At 40.3% G+C, this 20,484-nt stretch overlaps 1 protein-coding gene across 1 annotated transcript; it reads right to left on the bottom strand.

Moving 5' to 3' along the window:
• Positions 1 to 390: 390 nt before the first annotated feature.
• On the bottom strand, positions 391 to 19,444 carry efcc1 (EF-hand and coiled-coil domain containing 1). The gene is made up of 8 exons (XM_044349041.1): positions 18,508 to 19,444; positions 16,130 to 16,569; positions 8,375 to 8,523; positions 7,940 to 8,075; positions 5,665 to 5,821; positions 3,433 to 3,591; positions 2,752 to 2,821; positions 391 to 2,593 (listed from the first exon to the last, which is right to left on the bottom strand). The coding sequence occupies exons 1-8, from the start codon at positions 19,174 to 19,176 to the stop codon at positions 2,460 to 2,462; spliced, it is 1,914 nt and encodes a 637-aa protein (XP_044204976.1). The 5' UTR covers positions 19,177 to 19,444; the 3' UTR covers positions 391 to 2,459.
• Positions 19,445 to 20,484: the final 1,040 nt, after the last annotated feature.

Here is a 20,484-nt window from a genome sequence, read left to right on the forward strand (position 1 = left end):
GCACAGACAGTAAATCAGTAACTCCATTAATAAAGGGTTGTTAAATTTAGGAGGAGGAAGTGAGTGCACAATCCACTTGACGGCAGAGCAGAGGTTCAAAGCTTGAATATTCATCAGGAGATAAAATTCTGCAATTAAAATAATTACTGAAACAACACTGCAACCTCTGAACAGAACAGAACAGAAGGGAGTAAAGATATTTGTGGTTTGCAGATCTATTGTCTCTTGATCTCAGCCAGGTTTCAGTAAGAAAAGAAAAGTTGAAGTTTTAAACAATGACTTATTAGAAAATGATGTAACACAAACAGGAACATTCTGTATTTTGTGATTGAAAACTAGTAGTAAAGAGCAAGTGCAAGGATTCATCCATAAACAAATCACAGCAATCCAGACTGTGTATGTCAAAGGCTTTAATGGCATAGCTCACCAACACCAGTGAGTGGTTTTGCATCTAAGGCCCTCTTTTCAAGACACCAATGACAATGCAACTCATCCAACTGATATGAACAAGTTTCATGTTTCAGAATGAGCATTTTATTAGAAGTAAATCTGCTTTATTATGTTGAAAAATATGTGTGAGGTGGCAACCAGGTACACTTACAGTAGACACTGCTGTTAATATTGTAATAGAATTAGTGCACTAGTGTGGGCCAGAGCTGCAAGCTTTAACCATTCTGTCACCAGCCATGACTCAACCTGTGTGTTCTACTTTAATGAGAAACACACATAAGACATTTCATCTACTCTATGAAAGCTAAAAAACTACCTTCTCTAATAAAACAAATGACAAACTGTTATTTGATTAATTTAATGTGAACCATGAATGTGTGTCCTTGCAGGCCCTGAATACCTGGTTTAAGCCTGCACATCTCCTCCCCACTAGAGACAGTCTAGCTTCACAGAGACTAGTGATGCAGTCAACCCTTGTCAATTCTAATGTTAAAAATTTTCAAGTTTAGAACTGTTAAGTGTCAGTGGTAAACTGGTACAAGTAAGTTAGTTTGAGTTAAAGCAGCATTGACTTCATTTGGCCACCTGGTGGTAGTGAAACAAATTGTAAACTTAACATTGACAAATCATTTCATGTCAGCAAAGAGATGCCTGTTTACACATCCAGCAGACATGGATCAGATTACTGAACACCTGATAAAATATCCAAAATTCACTCTCCTTTTAACTCTGGTCTAGTCTCTACCAACCCCTTAGGGGAAATATCTGGCTCTATAGTTAAATGCTTCACTATGTTCACCAGCTAGCTGCTAACTTTGTTTGTCTTTGGTACTGGAAAGGTAATGTAGAGTGGAATTTTTAAGAGCTTTTTTTACTGAAAACAACTGCCTGCTGCTGCTGGAAATTAGGTTGATGAGAACTGAACGAGTAAGGCTGTGAGCTGTAAAACCAAAACAATGAGCTGAAAGACACTAAAATGCTCCGTATGGTGGAGGGGAAATGCGGAATTGGGTGATAATCGTCTGTGGTTCCAGCACTATAAGCAAATCCTTTCACATCACACATAGTCATTGGAATCATTGTTAATATTAATTAGTGCAGTTTTAACTTTCAACTTCAACATATCATGGACAAACAGTGTAGCAGGTTAATGGTGAATATACTGTACTTAGATAACCTGATATTACCTCTAACAGCTTACAGGCTCCCAACAAGAAGAAGTTTACACCTGGCTTTCTGTATTTACAACTTTTGCAGGGGCTTTTTTATTGGTCTCATTCATGTGGTGCATTTACCAATAACAGATGAGCACCTTAATGCAAATACCTGGGAAATACAACATGGTTCCACGTTACTTCCTAACATTACAAGTTAATGAGGACCACCTGAATGCACCATTAAACAAGATTGAGGCTTACTGAGGGCTGCAAGGTACGCGCCAGTTGTGACCTCCAAATTTGGTCAAAAGTAGGCTATCATGAGAGACCCTCATCGACCTGTTATGACATGTGACCTTGAAATGACAGACGAAGCCCCTGCAATGGGATGCAGATTCCTTTAAGTTCTATCAGGGATGTTTCAGCTCCAATTGTTGACCAGTGGAGGTCGATCAATTTCACAGATTACTTAAAGACCTTTTGAAGTTTAGCTTATTACAACATTTTCACATTCAGAACTCTGCTGTGACAAAATAAAAACATCCATATTGAATCATAAAAGAGTTGTGTGCAATGAAAGCTCTTGAAAAAACATGTATAAGCAAGTATTTTCTTTATATGTATTTAAAAAAGTCCTTTCCTACAATAATTAACATTCTAGCCTTGAGGAAGAAGGAGGAAGTAAATTCCCTTTGTGGATATTATGAGTACATAAGCTACAGTATAATACACTATATACATCAATCAGCCTGCTTCTTGATCACTGATAAGCTTCCAGTGTCCTCTAAAACAGCTGTTCACTTCCACACAGACGTGCAGAAGGGTCCTGGGCCCAGCAGGAGGCAGTCTTGTTTAGCAGGAGATCATGAGGGCGTTCAAAGACTGCTGGCTTTGTGTTCGCTCCAAAGGTCCACCAGTAGACAGAATCTCGCAGGCAGCCAGTTCATGATAGAGAGCGTTGAGCACCTCCAAGATGTGGGCTTTCCCTGTGCAAAAATGTAACAGATGTGAGCACTGAGAGAATCGTGTTACAGACAAACTGACGGGAACTTAATTTCATTCCCTGCCCTGATAACTGTAAATTTTGATTATGACATTTCACAAGGCTTGTATTGATTTAATTGGGAATGTGAGTTCTACTTACCATGTTGCGGGTCGCTGCAAGACTCCAAAGTGCTGAGCAAGATTTTCCCAAGAGACCTCCGGGAGACATTCTAAAACAAGAGAGGGCTATTCTCAGATGGCTATCAGGCAATTAACAGGCACTTTAACGGGCAATCTGACTCTTGTGACCACAAAACCTTTCACACGTGTTCAACAAGTGAAATGAATTAGCTCTGAGCTCTCTAATCACTGTCACACTGTCAGGGCTGGACCACAAAAAAATGTACAAAAACACAAGTAAGACATCTGTATGCTGATTCAACAGGGCAAAGTGGACATTTAATTTCAAAATTTGATATAAGTAAGGTATGTCCGTATGGAGGTTTGTACTTGCACAGTGCTAGTGAATAATTTGATTTTGTTTTTCTTTCAGATGTCTGACCAGAAATATCATTCCAGTGAAGCGTGGGCGGATTTCATTTAACTGCCAACCCAGCAAAATGATTTTCATTATTTTGAGTTTCAGTGGAGTTCTAGTTCACATGATTGTCTAACTGCTGTTTACAAGATGTGTGAAGACTCACAAAAATGTGTTTGAGCCTTAAAACAGTAAAAAGATGTTCAATATTTGCGCAAATCCTCTGCAATCAGTCGCTTTAATCCTAAAATGATTGGTATCAGAACTGACCTGCAGTTGAACTGTACTGTAATTGTGACTAACCAGGTCTCTGAGTTGCTGGAGGAGCTGCAGAATGTCCACAAGTTTCTCTTCTACCAGGGACAGACGAACCCTCTCTGTCTCCAACATCTGCAGCTCCATCTGAAGCAACTCGGTCTCCTCTGCTTTCTGCTGCAGCTCCTGCACCAGAGAGTCCTTCATCTGGAGGACAAGGCACAAACCAGTTAATCTACAGGGCAGCCAGTACAGTACTGTGTAGACTGCTTTGTCTGATAGTTAGTTGGCAGGACATTTTTTTTTAAATTAAATTTATCTGGAAAGTTAGCAGAGATCCGGTCTTGGGTCAAAGTCTGTTTCCCTCTCGAATAGTGTTTCCCGCTCCTTCAAATAGTCTTTCCCGTCCTGTTAACATCTGTGGTTGGGGTTAGTGCTGAGAGTGAACTGGTTGGGGAAAAGTTGGATGAAGGTTATGTATTGCAGACTGTTTGGGGTTGTGGATACATTTGGGTTCAAGTTGAGGTAAAGGGAAACAGAAATTAATTTGAAAACTGACTGTCACCTGAGTGTCATGAGACTCAGTCCACTCAAAAAAAAGGGTTACATCACAAATAGATAGTAAACAGAAAAAATATATTCTAAAAGACAAGGCTGGTGTTATTCTATATTTTTTGTTATTTTAAACAAATCCAATAAAAAGTGTGTTAGTGTGTCCCTCAATACTTTCTGACTTCCCTACTCTGTCTGTGTCACACTGCCACAAGCCCAATTAGTTCCTGCTGAAAATGTAAATCTTACACGGCTTTGGTTGTTTTTTTAAATATATTTTGGGGTATTTTATGCATTTATTAGATAGGGACAGCAGAGAGAGATGACAGGAAACAGGGAGAGAGAGATGGGGAATGACATGCAACAAAAGTCTACTGCCAGTATCAACCACAGACGTTATGTGGCATCACCAGTAGTCTACTAGGGTGAGTCATATGGAGCCTCATTTTTAAAAAAGGCTCAATAATTTCCTAAAACAGCTGGGCACTGTAGTTTTTAGCAAGGGTTACTCAAACAGGAGTCAACAGTGCATTTGTTGGGGACTATTTTCAGCCGTGGATGAATACACATTTGAGGCTAGTGAGTATTTCTAGCAGTAGGATGGTGTATGTGAGATTACATCAAAATAAATTGAGTGTGTGTGTTCATGGTAATAAAGGAGCATTTCACCCAGTTCGACAGTGTGACTCGCTGATGTGTTTTTAATAGTTTGTGGACAATTTAGCTCTATAGCATAGATTAATATATTTCAGGTTTTAGATAAATACGCAATACTGTTAGTAGATAAATTCATTGTTGGTCTTTTCATGAGATTTTTTGAAAATAAAGAAAATACAGAATATCATCAGTCTTATCCTTTAAGACCAAACACAGATTAAATAACTTGGAAAGGTGTATTTTTGAGCTGTACATAATTTGACAAGCTTATAATAGTAGCTTGATATGTCATTTATGAAAATGTAACATTTTTGCATTGTAGGCCTCCTAAATACAACATAAATATCCCAATATAAATCCATGTCAAATGTTGAAAATGTTGAGGTTAGGGTAGGTTTTCAACCCTCAGTGTACTGTAGGCTCGCCTGCCAAAAACACTGGAAATCCCTGCAGTGCACCTTTACATCATAGCGTATTGAAGGACAAGGGTCTCACCCCACACATCCTGCACATAAACAAAGCCTCACAGTCATGACTTTGTTTAGTTTTAACTTTTCCTCTCTGAGTGCTGAGACGTTCTGGGAACACATTACATCATGGTTCCCCTTCTGCCTGTCTTCCTGTGTTGTGAAAATACTACTCGACTGTAACAAGAGAGCTTTAATTTACGATATTCCTTAGTGTCATGCGGGACAAGGGGGGAGTGTTTCTGTGGTCAGCTCCAGTGAGAAACAGCTGCAAACACACCCACCCACACACACACACACACACACACACACACACACACACACACACACACACAGAGGGAGGGTCTGTAGCTGCTGCTAGTGGTTTGGTTAGGTGGAAGCTGCAGGATCACGCCACACTAGCTGTGGTTTTTCCTTTGAAGGCCTCCACTTTCATAACAACCTTCAGCAGTCCTCTCTAATCTAGTTTAACACCATACACACAACGTATGATGTAAAGCGAGGCAGAACACTGTCCAGAAAGAACAGTTGGATGTAAATGGATCCTATTGAGGATAGTGTAGTAGCCCACCCTGGTGTGATGGAGGTCAGTGGTGGTTTGTACCTGGTCCATGTTTATCTCTGCCTGACTCTCCTTCAGCTGCAGCTGCTTATGCAACTTGGTCACCCTCTCCAGGAGCTCCACCACAGCGCTGCAGCTCTCCTCACTCCTTGAGCTCCCGAAATTAGACATCAGCTTCTTGAATGCTTTGTCTTCGCACCTGATCAAGGACACATAGCAGAAGAGCGAAGGTCTATCAAGCTCTGAGCTACAGTAGCTGTCATATTGGTTCAGAGATTGACATGATGCCACTTTTTTGGCTGTCTGTGTTAGGTAAGTCACAGCTGAGCAACAATACATTGGCAGTGGTTTTCTATATATTTAGTCCTTATTTAATTTCTATGACATGTTGCAGACACACTTTTAAACACACTAGCATTGTTAGAATATGTTGCTCTGTTCCACAGTCATCCCTTTTAAATATTTCAGATATTTCTCCAATGTATTTTGCATTAAGCTTTGACATCTGTGTATGTTTTTGGCAAAGTGTATCATATAAATATTTTATGTGACACTTTATTTGCCTGGATGTGTCAAACTGTATGTAAATGTGTTTGTCTTGCTACAGTATACAGCCTTATGATAGATTAGCAGCCTGTCCAGAGTATCCTGCCTCTCATCCAGTGCTGCTGGTATTGGGTCAAACCTCTCATGACTGTGAACAGGATAAGCAGTGGAGAAAATGCAAGTTTAATGCAGTTTAAGGCATGGATAATTTATGTCACTGGTATTATCAATGTTGTTATTATTATTTTTAGCAAATGTATTCTGATTTGTGTTAACCCATCTGTACATCGCTGTTTTCCCTTATTAGAGGCCGATTCCACCATACCTGCATAACTTGACTTTGGCATACAGGAACCACACTAAATAAGAAAATCTTAAAGACTGACATGTAATGCTCCAATTAAAGCAGCAATGGTTTTTATATTAACAATGAATTAGATTAATATGTGTAATGTGAAAGTAGTCACTTGGAGTGATAAACTTATGCTCAGTGCTGCAGCACTGCGGAGCTATTTAGCCTTTTTTAGCTTATTGCTTTGGTTTTACAGTACATTTAATGCATGAATAATTTATTAATTAATCATTTATTTGCTTTTGTTTTTTTTAAGCAGATGCTTTATTTCTTTCTGTAAATGCACCTCTGTATCACAATTTTCCCTTACTGATGTCAGATTCCACCATACCTGCACAAAATTTAAATACACTTTGGCATAAAGGAGCCACACAAAGTAAGAAAATCATCATAAGCTTACCCTATCATTGTTTTTCACATTAACAATGAATCAAATTTATATCTGTAATATGAAAGTGGTCACTGGGAGTGACAAACACCCAATGCTGCAGCGCTACGGGGCTATTTAGCCTCTTTTAGCATATTATTTTGGTTTTAAGGACCATTTACTATGTCGTTCACTCTAATTGCTCTTATTAACCTCATTGTCAGTGGCAAAAGGCACCTGTTGTTGTTGTTGTTGTTTTTTTTTTTTAAAAAGCTCTGATAAACCCACTGTACATTTCCTGCCCAACATCAAACTGCAGATAGACAAAGCTAACGCTAAGCTAGCTGGAGAAAAAAGTCAAACATGTAGCAGCTAACACACATTTAAATTAGTAATGTGAAATCTGGCTATTTTATAATTCATTGAAATTCAGCAATGGTTTGACCTATGATTGGTATATGTTCACACATCACTTAAATTATTCATTTAATTTCCAGAATATAATATACTTTTAAATTATGTTTGGAATAAAAACATTACATAATGTAAAACCATTAAACACTATTACATGTGTGTATTGAACGCTTTATTTATATTGAATTATCCAAAACAGTCAGCGTTGAAAATGCAAAATGAAATCGGTAAATCAAAGAGAAAACAACACAGGGCAGCTATAGTTCCTTGGAACTGAAGACCGTCAAATGAAAGTTAACGTTGCTTTGTGTTTGTTGTATGTGTAAATAGAGAACTGTGTGCTAACAAGTTAGCCATAAAAATGTATTAAGCCGAATATATCAGGGCTGTGTCTCTCAGTTTGTTTTGGAGTCCTTCTTCTGTTTTAAGAATTATTTGTTACATATTGTATTCTGTTCCACATTTCACTTTGCTCAAATAAACAAAACTATATGTAAACAAAATGTACACATGTTGTTTTACACTGTGCTCCGTTGTAGACAGTTAACGAAAGCAAACAACTAAATCTTGTTGTCAGTTGTGTCACTAGCTTGCTGTAAGCTGCTTTATGAGACAGTGATGATATGAATGTGCTGTACCTTTCCCCACAGCAGGACAGCCTGGTCAAAATCCTCTTCACCTCGTCCACCTGCCGCTGCTGATCTCCGGTCCACTTGTCCTCTTCCTCGTCGGAGGCTGCCTGGCCCTCCACTGAACGAAACAGCTGCTCCTCCACTAAACGCCACAACACACCATCATCATTAATACAATCATTGTCATGGTAGGTAGAAGTCAGAGCTGTAGGGGAGAAAAGGACTGTGACTATACTACAATTGAATATTGAGACTGGTTCTGGAGACTGGAAATTAGTGAACCCTCATCTGTTGCAGTGCAGTTACTCCCAACGGCCAACAGTACTATTGATGTATTATACAAAAACAATAATGTTTTCTAATAATTATCCTCATCCCTATTTAATCATGGCTTAGACGTCCAGCATTGCCTTCTGTGCTTTTAGGAAAAAGGCGTCTTACTTTTGTCCGGGGTTGTCACAGCACGCCCTGTCGGGGAACAGCGATCGTGCTGGGAGCCCGAGCAACATCTCTGGCCCGGCCTGCTGCTGACACTCAGCTGCTGCTCTGCCCTGGAGCTGCTTGGAAGTTGGAGTTTGGACACCTCTGACCTGAAAGAGAGCACAGTCGGGTCTATATGCATGTTCTGTGCAAATACGCGTCCTGTTTGTGCTGCTGTGTATGTCTCTGTACATAAACTGACACTGAAGAGGCTAAAACTGCTCTTCAAATTTGCACAGATGAGAACAGCTCAGTCCGAACCAATTGCAAACATCAAAGAGAACATATCAAGTAACGCAAGGCAATGCATATTAAGCCACATCTACAACCGCCATGATAATTTTATAAAGGCCTGTGATGTTGTATGCCAAATCTGGGTGGGGTAATTGAAGCCAGACATTGTATCTTTAAGGCATTTTTACAGTAAAGTGGGTCAATGGTAGAATGGAGCTATTAGTGTGCAACATGTGAGGAGAGAGCACACAGGCTGACACTGGATGGAACAAAATTGGAGCATTTTTAAGTACACAAACAGTTTTCTGCACGTCTTTTTCATCTGTAGGAAAGAGACATGTAACATCTATAGTCTACAGCATATGTTTTGTTTTTCCTTGTGTCATGGATACATTCAAACATTTGTAACTGAAAAAAAAGACTGAGACTGCAGTTTGTGCGGATCAATCGTTCTGTAATGGTTTGAATTTTCTAGGTTTCTCCTGCTGTCTGCTCTTTTGTGTTGGGGGAAATCCGATAGGGGGCTTCGTAAATCACAGAATAAGTGTTTCCAGATGATGATGTCTTGCAGAAAAAAAAAAAAAAAGAGAAAATCTCGAAAAGGTTTTCAACAGCCTGACTCTCTGAAAAAAGAAAAAAAAAAAGTCACGGAGCACTCATGCTTATATCCTGTTGGCACGAGGCAGGCTCTGCTGTAAGACAACATTATACTCTGCATCTGTGTACTACTTTAGGTTTCTTTGTGTGGGGAGAAACGACTGACTTCACTGAAAGTCAATAATTGCAGCATGATTTCAGGCAATCAATCAGAGAGTCATGTTTAAGTTACTGGGGGGCCACATTGGAGGAGAGAAGGAGTTGTGTAGTTCACGAGGACCGGCAGCTGCAGCCGGACCAACATGCAACTGGTGCATGGACGTGAACACACACAAAACTTTACTGGTTGCTGTGGAGACACTCTGACTCTGGAATGAACTGGTGGAGGGCTTTTTTCAAATGCAGGCTTTGGTGTGACTAATTGCACTTTAATTGACAGTTGTTGTAGAGAGGCTGCAGCCTGTGTCCAGTGAATACTGTAGTAAGGCTTTTGATATGCATAGAGGTTAAAAAAAAAAAAAAACGGCTTTGTGTCTCGAAAGACAAAAAAAGAAAGACTTTCCGATTGTTAGCTCAGTTTTAAACTTGTTTTTGACCGTGCATGAGATTTATACTGTTTAAGGAAGGTTCCTGATCACATGGTTTGACTGTGATGAGGTACCCTGAAGTGTTAGGTGGTGGTGCTGAGCATGGGAATTCCAACAAGATGAGAAGAGAAACCTGAAAGTAGTCCAGACAGACATCTTGGAAAGTGGTCAGACTGTGGGATACAGCAGACAGAGACTAAATCTGATCAGCGTTTCATTAGACAGGCACCATAACTCTCGCCAATGTACCAAACGCAAAAGCAGCATGGGTGGGTTTGACTTGCCAAAATGAAAATATCCATTCATTTAACATATTTTGCTGAGAGAGAGAGAGAGAGAGAGAGAGAGAGAGAGAGAAAGTATATATTGCAGACTTCAAAGTGTAATGTGTGTAAGCCTGTAGTTTTTTATTTTCTTTTTGCATATTGAGCCAATGAGTGATAATTTGTGAAGATTATGCCACCAATTTTGCATTGCACTTCTGTAAAATTGTCAGACACACAGTGGAAAAAAAGGATCAACATCGATGCAGCAGAACCAGAGACATTGTCTTTTTTATTCCACACATTATTTTTCCTAGTTAAAACCTGACGCCTACATTACCCACATTGCAACTCAACCTGGAGAGTTCATATATGTTGTTTTTACACATACAGCAGTACGATAACAATGGATCAATTCACTATATGTAATGTGAAAGTGGTCAATTGCAGCGACTCTACAGCTCCTCTACAGAGCTTTTTAGCATCTTTCAGCTCAGTGTTTTTGATTTTCTGGCACACAACTTTACTGTTTTGGTTCCGTCTCACTGCTTTCATTAATTTTGTTTCCAACAGCAGTTAGCAACTGTTTTCAGCTAAAAGCTCTGACAATCCGACTGGATGCTACCTGCTCAGCACCAAAAAGCAGACACTGGTTGGCAGATATCTAGAGAGCAGTGACCAAAACAGAGTTATAAGGACAGTGAATATTGGACTTACATCCATCAGGTGGTCAGAAACACGACCCCAAATTAGAGTTAATGTTGCATTGTGTCTGCTGGGCGTGTAAATAGGCAACTGCTTGCTAAATGTGCTTATAGTTTGTTCTGCTGCCCCTAAATTTTGGAGTTTTAATCCTTCAGGTTTCAATCCTGGTTTATTTGGCAAAACCAACTACCAACTGCAAGTGCTCAGGAAAGGAGGACACTACACAAAGAGACAATTAGAGACAGAGTGCAAATACATGAAATGTCTATTGCTGAAAATATTCTGGTCATAAAATCTTATTATTATCTTATAAATATAAGAACATTTTTGCAGTTTGTGCTGTTTGCCTGTGGTCCCATTCAGAAGATAAACACTGAAATAAACACATTTTTCTGATGGTTATGTTTTTTAGAGGGTTTAAAAGGTTTTTTAGAAGGAATGAAGGCAGAATTTACCCTTGAAGTTTGAAACAGACCTCATTGTTTAGAAGGAAATACTACTCAAATTGAACAGATAGATGGTCAGTTTAACATTTCCTGAACTGTCTACGGTATCTGGCTTTTCCCACTGGCTTATCAGACTCCTCAAAGGCACCTCTTGGCTAATCTCTAGACAGAATTACTGTCAATTGAGACTTGGAATGCCCTTAAACTTTGAGAATAACATTAAAGTCTCCGCTGTAAACTTACTAGAAATCCGAGTATGTACATTACTTTCTCTATACTACATGTGATTATATATTATATTATTCTTAAGGGAAAGAGCTGGAAGCACTTTGTAGCCTGTATAATGTAGAGTTAATTACTGCTACATCCCTAAAGGCAGAACACAGAAGAGTGAAATTATACATGAAGAGCTCCGTTGTGCTGTGTCAGGGCATTTCTAATTAATAGTATCCTGTATTCTGCCCTATTAGCAAAAGTCTGAAGCCGTTCTTAAGGCCAGTGGGGGGTAGTCCAGCTGTTTGTTGTTAGAGCCAGGACACTCTGAGTCCTCCCTGTGTTTATCACAGCGCAGCGCTGAAGTGAACTTTCCATCAACACTACCCCCCCCTCATCCTTGTTTCCCCTCCTCCATTCCCTGAAGAGCAGTTTCCTCTTTCAGGTGTCATCAGTCAATGACAGTCTCCTTTTTTTTTTGCAGGGGTTACAAATGAGGGCACACTGTAAACCTGAGCTTGAACTTGAAGTTCACCGCTTGTTGGTGTCCTGCAGCATGACGGAGACGGGTGAGGGGTCGTGTTTACATAGCTGATGGTTATCAATCAAGTCTTCTTGGGTTGTGCTCGTACATATGAGGTGGTTTCTGGGATACAAATAAAGCAGCTTCAGAGATGTGATTATCGTTTAGCACCAGCTGAGGACTTAATCCAAAAACCGATGTCTGTAACATTTACAGAGGGTGTTTAAGCTTTCCTTAGCGAGAAAAGTGCAAAGAAACCCCCAAAGTCAAACAAACTAGGGTATTAAAAGCGGAGGGAAATATACGGGGAGAGAAGTCCAGCAAGGGTGGGTGGCATAAGTTTATAGATATTTTGTGTGTGATGTATTTCTGCTGATGTCAGCATACCTCCAAACCAGAGAGAGGGAGAGTGGGGCAGCGGTTCAATGTGAAAACGAGCCCACTTGGCAGTGCAGGTTTTTGAAGGCTGTTCAAGAACAACAAGTAAGGCAGCAGCAGAATGCCATGGGTCCTAGACATCCCTCGAGTGTGTCCTTTGGACATTATTTAAAGGGTAAGAATGCCGTGGCAGCACCTGCTCCACACAATGCTGCTCTTGCGCAGAGGCAGATAAATGGTCTGCTAGACCCTCCTCTCCCCTCCGCTCTCAGGCGCCATGCAGAGAGCATGAAAAGGCTGGGAGATTATGCCTCCCCTGGGGCCTGCCTTCAGAGGGCCAGGGGTTAGAGGCATACAGAGAAGAAGCCTGCAGGCGTGCCGTTAAAACGAAAAGTGAGTTTTAAACTTGCAGCACTTAGGATATACGTGCTTGGGTATGCTCTCTAGAAATCCCTGGACTATATAAACAGAGACATTTGGAATCAAGAGGATGATACAACCAAAAAGTTGTAGACGAAAGACGACTAGAGTCCTTTGAATGAGTGATTTTGTTTCCCCACTCCGTTTTCTTCGAAGCACAAAAAGAAGATGGAAAGCTGAAGGGAGCTGTTCCTCTCCTGTGGGCCTTGCAAAACATGTCCGTCATTTCATGAACAAACAGTTGAGTGTTTGCCTCTTCCTCCAGATGGTAGGCTTTTCCTCCCCCTCATGTCTTTTTGTTCCTCTCGATGTGCTTCCTATTGTCTAATCCCTCTGGCCCACACAAAGCTTTATAGGCCAGAGTGACTGATTTAGACTCCTTTTACCTTCTGCTGCTCAAGAAACAGAGCTAAAAGTGCCACTTTTAGACAATCACGGCCATACAATGACTTTTCTGTACTCATTAACTCCTGTTGAGGTCTCGGCCTCTGCTCCGTTCTAGCATAGAATCCAAACAAATCACAGACATGTTATGCAACAACACCCACACATCTTAGGTTTCATACTGATGACCACATTTTTTTAAACAGACTTGTGCTGCGATTCTGATAGAAAGTTTAACAGGGATTTACTAGATGAGAAAATGGTACTTCATCAAATGTTAAAAAACACAAAAAAAAAGGGAATCAAGATGAAACACATGTTCACTTCAAAGAACAGTTCCACATTTTTGGAAAAAATGCTTATTCGCGTTCTTTCTTTTGAGGTTAGATGAGATGATTGATACCACTCTCACATGCGGGTAGTATACTGATCTTCTCATCTAACTCAGCAGCAACTTTAGTGTATTTTGTTGCTTTAAACATTCTGGATGCAAAAATATTCTTAGTGGTCCACTAGGCCAGGTAAAATGGGCTGCTATCCTGACGGGATAGGGCTCACACTAGGGGCTTTCAACATCATAAGGATCCATTAAGCATTGTCTATCCTCATCTTTATTATCACAGCGCTTAAGTGGAATCCACCGCGGAGAAGCAGTGCCAGCACTCGCCCCCCCCACCCCCCGGCCCTGTAACTCTGTATCGCTGAGATCCAGCAGCATCTGAGTTAATCTCATTATTTGTCACAGCAGTTTAGAAATAAGCCGCAGGGATAAAGTTACGGTCGATCATTTCAACAGACCCCTTGACACACTACTGCATCTCTAAACCTCGCTACATATGATCCCAGACATTTGATACTGGAACAGCATGTTGACAGAGTAATGACTTCATCTTAAGTTTGTGCCATATAGTTTAAGGGACAAAAAAGACACCTCAAAACACCTCAACTGGCACCTTTCTCTCTTAACTGTGTCCTTAAAAGACGTGACCGAGCGAGGACTGAGGTTTTCAGTGGGAATACTCGTGGAGCCTGGTTGCTAAGATCCATAGGACGGGGGTGCCTATGTGGTATTGTTCATTTGGGAGTGCAGTGAAAGAAGTGAACGGAGATTGATGAGAATGGTTAGTCTGCTGAGGCTCTCACTCAATGGAGCTCCCTCTTGGCAAGTCAGAGCCTTTGTGGTGTTGAATTATTCGCTATTAGGGTATCAATGGAAGGGCAGTGAAAAGACTTTGGGACACAGCCTGCATAGATTAGTGGAGTTTAGTGTTAAAGGAAAGGAATTGTGTTGGCTAAATTTGTTATTTTGAATCACCTAAAGGCAGGTAGCAGTGAAGACTTTAATCATATGAGTCGGTTGTGCTTTAGAGCCCATAATAATAGCATTATATAGATATTACAACCATTTAGAGACATCTGCTATCTAAGAAAGCCAGACCTGCAGACACTGATTACATGGTTGGAGCAGGGACAACATACACAGAGATAAACATTAAACCAACGGCTTTGTACTTTAAAAGTCCAATTACACCCTTACTTCCACCAAAATGAGTAGTTCCTAACAGTAGTGGAGCTCAGGCAGGACCAACCTGCCACACACGATGCCTGTTAAATAAAGTAAAACACAACAAGGCTGAAAAGTGGAATAGTAAACCACATCAAACCTTCATAAATAGCATGGCAGCGTTTTCCAGGCATGCAGCCAGAAGTAAACAGAGTCATTTTATTCTAGGAGAACTTACAATTCATGACGGTTCATTCAATCCAAAAAGGCCTTGATAACGCGATAACTTGCCCAAACAAACCCCTTCTTTTTCATGACATGATGAACAGCCAGACACTTGTTCTGCACTGGATTTGACAGCTGATTAGATCTAATGGAGAGGTAAAAAAGATACTCCAAACTCCCTTCTCTATGACCTCAGGGGAGTATTTGTTTATTTTTTTACTGCATCTACCCGCCTTTAAAGTCAAATCAAGGGAAAAATTGAAGAAACATCTTTATTTCTTGGGTAAAAAGAATGAAATTGTCATATCAGAATTTACAGTATATTGCAAAGAGTGTGTTGCAATTGCATCACTCTTGGAATTCTGCACTCTGCACTCAGTTTTAACTGTTGAGTTACTGTATATCGTCTGTAAATTTTATTTCACATAATTACTGGAAAAATACAGAAAGCATGACCTCACTGTCCTCAATGGCCCTACCTTCCAGTTAATGCCTCAGCATGCTGCAAATGAGTAGGTCCCCAGATGTGTTGTTGATCCACATCTTAAGGTAATTGTGTCTATACACACACACACACACACACACACACACACATATATATATATATATATACAACTGCACATGTTCCAAAAGGCCACACTCGAAAGCAGAGGTGTAAAGCCTGCCACCAAACTGTCTCACCAATCTCTCTTGAAGAGCAAAGTCTTTTGCCTATTTTTATAATCTCATCACTATCGTATCACTATTTATAATCATACTGCTGTGAATTTGATTACATCATCTTGGCTTTAGGGAACTGTTACAGACATTTTTCACTGTTTTCTGGCCCAAACAATTAATTGAGAAAATAATCAGCAGATTAATCGATAATGAAAATAATTGTTAGCTGCAGTCCTATTTGGATGAGATGACATCGTTATATGTCCACGTATAGAAATAACAACTCTAAAATTGATATATTTTACATAGTTTGAGGGGTGTCATGGAGAAAACAAAGCATAAATAATTTGACATGCCAATCCAAATAAATGTAAATGTTTGTGCCCTCACAGAGTAACAACTTCCTGTTTTGTCAAGATAGTCCAGTGATTGTATAGGATGCAGTCTTATCCTGAGTCATTTATTGATTAATTCCTGAGCTGTGGTAATATCTTGTTATACTTCTGGCTTAACATTGATGTAGTAGAGTTTTGTTGTTCTAAAATGCTAGATGTGACACAGTTCCCAGTGTTTTTACCTGTAGTAGAGGAGCTCTGATTCCAGCTGGAGGATGTGTCTCTGCAGCGCCGGCACATGACTGGCTTTAGCTTCCAGTTCCTTCACCTTCCCCAGGCCGCTAAGCAGCGCCTGCCTGGCCTCCTCCACCTTCCTCCTCATGCCCACCTGTTCCTTCTTCAGGACTCGGTTGCAGTCCTCCAGTGCCGCCACAGTTTCTTTAGAGCTCCACAGTTCCTGCTCCAGTCTCTGATTACACAGCATGGCTTCCTCTACTTGTTGGTCTCTGGAGTTCTGCAGCAGCTCTATCTCGTGGATAATGTTCTGCAGGCTCTTCAGGTTGCTGTAGGTGCTGTTTTTCAGGTTGGAATTGCTCATACTTTTCTGGGCTGCTTGTTTCTGGTGGGCAACAAAGCAGCCTTCTTCTGATTTATGCTTGGAGTGGCTTTTCCATAGTCCTACCTGGAGAGAGCAACAGTAGGTAACAGATGAACAACACAGGACCAGAAGATCTTGGAAGATATTCCCTAAAATACCTGGAATGTACCAGCAGGTGCAATTTTGCTAGCACCTATCTACAAACCTTTTGAGAGTTTATACGTTGTAACTAAAGGCTTTAATAATGGGTAATACATCATTTACTGATGCTTTATGGATCACTAATAAGCCATTAAAGCTGCAACTAGCATTTTCATATCAACAACTGATAAAATTAGTGTAATGTAAGTCAGTGATAATAACAAACCTACAGAGAATTATCATCCCACTCTACATTTTCTCTCAGCTCCACAGACCGTTTTAGTGTCTTTCAGCTCTTTGTTTTGATTTTATGGCCCATAACTTTTTAAGAGTTTTGGTTCAGTCTCGCTACTCACATCAGCCTGGTTTCCAGACACAGCAGATAGACAGTTTTAGTGAAAAATCTCTGCTAAATCCACAGAAACATGACACCAAATTTGTGCAAATGTCTGCTGGATGTGTAAATAATAGGCATGTTTGCTAGAATGTTCACCACAACAATTTTGACAAAGGTGACAACACATCAGTATTGTGTGTGTACAGCTTGTTACGCTACCTTAAAGTGGCCAAAAACATATATAAAAAACTGATTATTGCTGCTTTAATGAGAACTTTTGGGTTGCTATGTTGTGGAAAAACCTCTCTTGCTGATGAGTCATAAACAATTAATGGAGGTAAGTTTTCTAGATGTTCAATAATGTATGTGCAGAGTTTGACACTACGAGGCTGTTTTCATATTCATCTGCTGAAAGTGGAAAATTTCTCTGAGTTCATTGAAAATCTGATTTTAAGGGGCGGACCTATGAGCGTGATATGTGACGTCACAACTAGTTTGGAGTCAATCCTGGTCCAGTATTCAGTTTACATAAGTGTGATGTGGAAACTTGAACAGTGCATAAACACTGAGAATGAACTTTACAGTGAAGGAGACATCTTGTATCTAGTAGTTAAACGTTTTAAATGAAATATATTTGCATACTCAGAGATTCAGGAATTTTAAATGAGAAAGAAGGAGTAGATGTAATTTTAAGGGTTTTAACAAGATAATTGAACTTTTTTTGTGGAAAAGCCATTTCAGACAATTTATTCTTCAAGAGTAGAGTATTTAAATACATCTTAAAACATGTCTGGAAGGGATCTTTAAGTTTGCAGTTAGAAAGTTTAGTAAGACATAAATAAGGGGTAATGGGTTTCTCACTTTCTAATTTTACTGCACATCAATTCTGTTATTCTGCATTTTAATAGTCATTAAGGGTCAACATTTTCTTACTGTCTCATAAGCCAACAGCAAAAGTTAAGTCATCTGCAAATAAATATTTACAGCTGGAGTTGGAAATGTTAATAAGTTCTAAATGGATTTATTTAACTGACTTTGGTCCAGATGCTCTGCAGTTGTGTCCCGTAACATAAACATGAAAGTGAACACTGTGCTTGAATGTTCATTATTGCATTGCAAATTGTATTTTGACAACAAACCTTAGCACAAGGTCAATACACTGGAACTTATCCAGCTCAGTGTCTACTATAGATTTTAGCTACATCATATGGACTATCAGGGACTCCATTTGGAGGACTTTATTTTGTGTCATTAAACAAAAGGTTGTCTTGTAAGAAAATGGTACCACAGTTTTGAGAGGTGGGGGCAGCATTTGTTTGGGGCCCAAAGCAAATAGAGGCAAGTTTGGTGAGCAGCACCCCTGTTCCCTAAAATTGTTCCCTAAGACTGCTGCTTGTATCCACCCTAATGAAATCATGACTAGGCTACTTTCTAAAAAAAATATGGACATCATCATCCAACTCAAACCCTTGGCATGATTTTATTAGTTTGGCCCTCCTGAATATTCTCGTATCATTACATACCTGCATATCACACGCACTCACCTGCAGAGCCAAACAGCGGGCATCACTGCTCTGAAGTGCGGCTCGCATGTCTTCAATCAGCTCCCTCAGACTTGCATTCTCATCTTCCAGTTTTGATATTCGGTCCTCTGCTTCCTCCAGTGCCACTATCTCCTCATAACACTCCCTGGTGCAGGAGCCGAGCCTGCAGCCGGAGGCGTGCCGTCCCTCCGGGGACGGTGAGGACCCGCCGCTCACTCCCACACACAGCAGCTTCTCTCGCCGCTTCAGTGGGCTTCTCAGGCGGATCTGAGTCTCTATATGCTCGCTGTCCTTCCCGACCAGCAGCCGGCCGTTCTCATACTGACACCCCGCCTTTGTGCTGAAGTACCCGCACAGTTTGGCGTGAAAGTGTCTGAAAGAGAGCTCGCTGGGTAAAACACCGGCGCATTCTGAATCCTCCAAGTCTTTGTTCAGTCCCAGAATGTCACACAAGATGTTAAAGTCCTCCACAGGGATTTTGCCTCCACCTTGGTAGTCCATATGATGGAAAATCTCCTGTAGGTATTGATCTAGCCCGGTGGCTAGAACTATAATTTCGTTCTCCACTCCCCGGTCCAGTCCGTAATGGTAAGCCAGAGTGCTGACTATCCATTGTGTCCTGCGCGCTGGTCGGCTGTATGGATCAATGGAGTCTATCGCATCCATCATTTCTACTGAGCAACATCATATTTCCACAAACTTAACAGAGTTACTTTGTTTCTTCCAAAATCCGCCAGCGCACGCAGCACATTCATCCTCTCAGCAGACTGTGGGCAGACTGGCGGAGCTAGAATGAGGCGTGTGTTAAAACGGAGCAGATTTGAATTTAGCACTGCCCCCCAAACCCAAAACCAGGGGTCCCAACCAGGAGTCAGTAACATGGCCCTACTATGCATAACGGTCTCAAACTGCTTTTTTGTTTGAGTATAATTGCCACCAGGTGTGTAAACTTTTGTCATTCACTTGGGTTAGACTTTGCAAAGATGTAAGATGCCCAAGAGACTAACAGGCTGTGCGGCAGAGGTAGACAGTCTTTATTCAACTGAAGAATTTTTACAGCATGCTGTATGCAGGGTTAAAACGCACGCCTATTTATTTATTTATTTGCACAGATTGCACCTTGCTTTGTGCCCTGCTGTCATACATGATCTTGTTTGTATGCAGAAAAGGTTTTTTCATACCTTATTGTAGAGATCCTATTCTGATACACAGTATATAATGTATATGAATGTGTGTCTAGATTTTTATTTATGTCTTTATTAGTCTAGTAGATCTTTCTTTGAGTTTTCATAGCCTATGTGTAATCTAGCCTATATATATAGTCCAGTGGTTCCCAACCTAGGGGTCGGGCCCCTCCAAAGGGTCACCACATAAATCCGAGGGGTCGTGAGATGATTAATGGGAGAGGAAAGAAGAAAAAATAAAGTTCTGATACACAAATCTGTTTTCGGTTTTTGGACTTTTTTTCTAATCTTTGATTTTTGGTGAAATGTTGGATCATTTGAACTTTTATTGAAATGAAACCATGTGAGAAGTTTAGAGAGAAAAATCAGGTGGTGGTCAATTTGGTGGAGCTGTTAACAACTCACATGTGAAATGTGAGCCCGGCTACACACTGCTTTTTGTAAGACGTCAAAAGCCAAAAAGGTTGGAAACCACTGGTTTCATCTTTAACAATGTGATGTATTTTAAAAGCTTGTTATATTATCCATTGTGTCAAATCTTCATCTGAAAAGTAACTAAAGCTGTTAAATAAATGTAGTGGAGTAGAAAGTACAATATTTCCCTCTGAAATGTAGTGGAGTAGAAGTATAAAGTAGCATCAGATGGAAATACTCAAGTACAATAGTACCTCACAATTGTACTTAAGTACAGTACTTGAGTAAATGTATTAAGTTACTTTCCACCACTGTTCTAATGACGTTCATGCAAATAAAGCTTGTTAAATTGAACTGAATTAAAACAAATTCCGATAGT

This window comes from Thunnus albacares, chromosome 4 (genome assembly GCF_914725855.1).
Source record: "Thunnus albacares chromosome 4, fThuAlb1.1, whole genome shotgun sequence".
In the NCBI taxonomy this organism is placed as follows: domain Eukaryota; kingdom Metazoa; phylum Chordata; class Actinopteri; order Scombriformes; family Scombridae; genus Thunnus; species Thunnus albacares.

Bases quoted from the DNA above. Each gene is read 5' to 3' on its own strand.
- efcc1 (XM_044349041.1), bottom strand. From the start codon at position 19,176: ATGATGGATGCGATAGACTCCATTGATCCATACAGCCGACCAGCGCGC. The intron at 2,822-3,432 runs GTTAGTCACAAT...CTCTTGTTTTAG, and splicing joins TCCAGCAACTCAGAGACCTG to AATGTCTCCCGGAGGTCTCT. The intron at 2,594-2,751 runs GTAAGTAGAACT...ATTTTTGCACAG, and splicing joins TTGCAGCGACCCGCAACATG to GGAAAGCCCACATCTTGGAG.